Genomic DNA, 2,500 nt, shown 5'->3' on the forward strand with positions numbered 1-2,500 from the left:
AGAGAGTAGTAGTAGTAGTAGTAGTAGTAGTAGTAGTAGTTGTTGTTGTTGTTGTTGTTGTTGTTGTTGTTGTTGTTGTTGTTGTTGTTGTAGTAGTAAAATATCAGGAACAAAAGAAGAAAAGAAGAAATACGAGAAGAAATAGAAGAAGAAGAAGAAGAAGAAGAAGAAGAAGAAGAGGAATATGATGATGATGATAATGATGACGATGATGGTGATGATCAAATGAAGAAGAAGAAGAAGAAGAAGAAGAAGAAGAAGAAGAAGAAGTAGCATCAGTAGCGGTGGCAGAAGAACAGACAAGCCCAGGAGAACAGAGGGAGCGCGTGACATCTGCACACAATTCTATGTTAATAACTCACACACAACCTTGACATCAAAGGAGGGACGCTGCACATTTGTGTCCTCAGTGAAAAAAATAATATTGTTTAGTGTTGATGAGTGTCTGCTAAACTTTCTTCTTTTTAAGGTACTGCAAAACAGATACTCTTAACCCTTTCATTACGATATGGAACAATTCACAGGATTAAAAACAATGCAGAAAATCTTTATGAGCATCTACTAGAAAGAAAGGGATAAAAAGAACAGATTTTGCAATTTCTAGCCAATGGTCGTGCAGTGGAGGTGGCTGTAGGAAAAATGTCTCAAAGTGGCTACTAATTAAAGACTCGTGCGTTAAACAGCAGTGAAAGGCTTAAGATCCCAGCAGTCTGAATTTAGTACATACCCCAACTAAGGAATTAGGGGAAACTAGACACGATATGAAAGAAAGTCAGTTAGGAAGGAAGAACAAGAGAAGGATACTCGTGTGCATGTTCGTCTCTGACTGTACTATATAAGAGCTTGTTCCTTACACACAGCTATCTACAGAATGGTTTGTATTGCCACTCGCGGCTCTCACACCACTCGATACCTATCCTGCCACAGTGACCATTGTGACTATTATGTAACGCGGCTGACCTTGAATGTCGCAATATTATATTTGTGTGCATACATGGGTGGGTGTCAGGGGACGCTGCACATTTGAAGGGTTCCTATCATCGAGGCAGTTTGGTTTTAACTTTATGTTAGAAACCACTGTCTAGAGTAACCGTTTATTTATCTACCTAGGTATCTATCTGTTTATCTATCTACCCATCTATCTGTCTATCTATATGTTTATCTAATTTCCTGTTTATCTGCCTATAGTACTACATACATATACTTATTTATCTGTTTCTCTGTTTACCAGCATATCTACTACCACATAAAAAAAAAAAAAAAAGATAAGCGTACGAAGGAATAAAACAAACGCGCGCACACACACACTCACACACACACAAGAGCGCGTGCACAAAAAGGAAAACGTGCATTAGGAAAACAGCGAACGTCATGTACCACAATAATGGGAGTCACTCTTTACCATACAATGGACTGCCCTTCCGCCACAGCCGCGCCACAGACAGGGCAAGGCCACACACACACATACACACACACACACACACACGTACCTTAGGCCTCGTGAGAGTTTCTTCAGGTTGGTCTCATTGAGCCGCGGGGTGGGCGACTCCATGCCAAGGGCGCGTTTCAGGTCTGCGGGGAGACGAAGAAGGATGAGCCAGGTCTTAAAATAAAATGTAAGGCTGGGCGTAAGTAAGACAATTGTAAGATGAGTGGTGTAACTAAGACAGTGCGTATGAGGAGGCGTAAGGCGGGGTGTATATAGCGTTGGAACAGTGTGTATGACAAAAGAGATGAGGCACAGTAAACTCCTAAATGTTTTGAAGTGTACGGCAATACGTAAGACAAAGAATAAGGCAGGGCATGAAACACGACCCATTCCTTTTAAACATTAAGGCGTCTTACTTGCGCCACTTTTAACAGCCTCTCGTGAAAGTCATTGGAGTCTTCAAGGCTGCTTTCATGACCCCACCGATAGTGTAGCAAAGATTCCGTCCCATCAACGGGAAAAGAAACACCCATGAGAACCCAGCGAATCATCTCTGTGGGCTTTGAACAGTACTGATGAGAGAACAAAGCGTTGAGGAATACGGGTCAAGGAAGGGTGCGAGACAGGGTACAAGACACAAGGTACAATACAAGACAAGGCGTACAGGCAGGGCGTAAGGCAGGGCGTGAAACAAGACGCGAAGGGGGGCGTGAGATGAGTGAGGGCTGGGGAAGGGGAGGACACCGAGACACAATAAATCATGTAAATAAGGTAGTAGCATAATAAATATTAGGTGAATAATATACTCATATGATGATTAATATGCCATAAATCTTGGCTTACGTACAAGGCGCCTTTCTGATCTCATCTGACAAGGAAGGAGGAGGAGGGGGAGGAGGAGGAGGAGGAGGAGGAGGAGGATTAGAAGAATGTGTGGTGGTGGCCATGGTGGTACTGTTGATGGTGGTGAAAAAAGAGAAGAACAAGAACAAGAACAAGAACGCGAGACAAAGAAGGAGAGACAAGAGGAAGAGAAGAAGGAGAAGAAGGAGAAGGAGGAGGAGGAGAAGG

At 42.9% G+C, this 2,500-nt stretch overlaps 1 protein-coding gene across 2 annotated transcripts in view; it reads right to left on the reverse strand.

The window, feature by feature from the left end:
* The window catches only part of LOC135107423 (uncharacterized), a 167,957-nt gene that overhangs the window by 100,637 nt on the left and 64,820 nt on the right, over nt 1-2,500 (reverse strand). For both annotated transcript variants that reach the window (XM_064017270.1, XM_064017271.1), the window contains exon 2: nt 1,491-1,572. In XM_064017270.1, the coding sequence (XP_063873340.1) occupies nt 1,491-1,572 (82 nt within the window). The remainder of the gene's footprint in view (nt 1-1,490; nt 1,573-2,500) is intronic.

Source organism: Scylla paramamosain, chromosome 15 (assembly GCF_035594125.1).
Source record: "Scylla paramamosain isolate STU-SP2022 chromosome 15, ASM3559412v1, whole genome shotgun sequence".
NCBI lineage: Eukaryota > Metazoa > Arthropoda > Malacostraca > Decapoda > Portunidae > Scylla > Scylla paramamosain.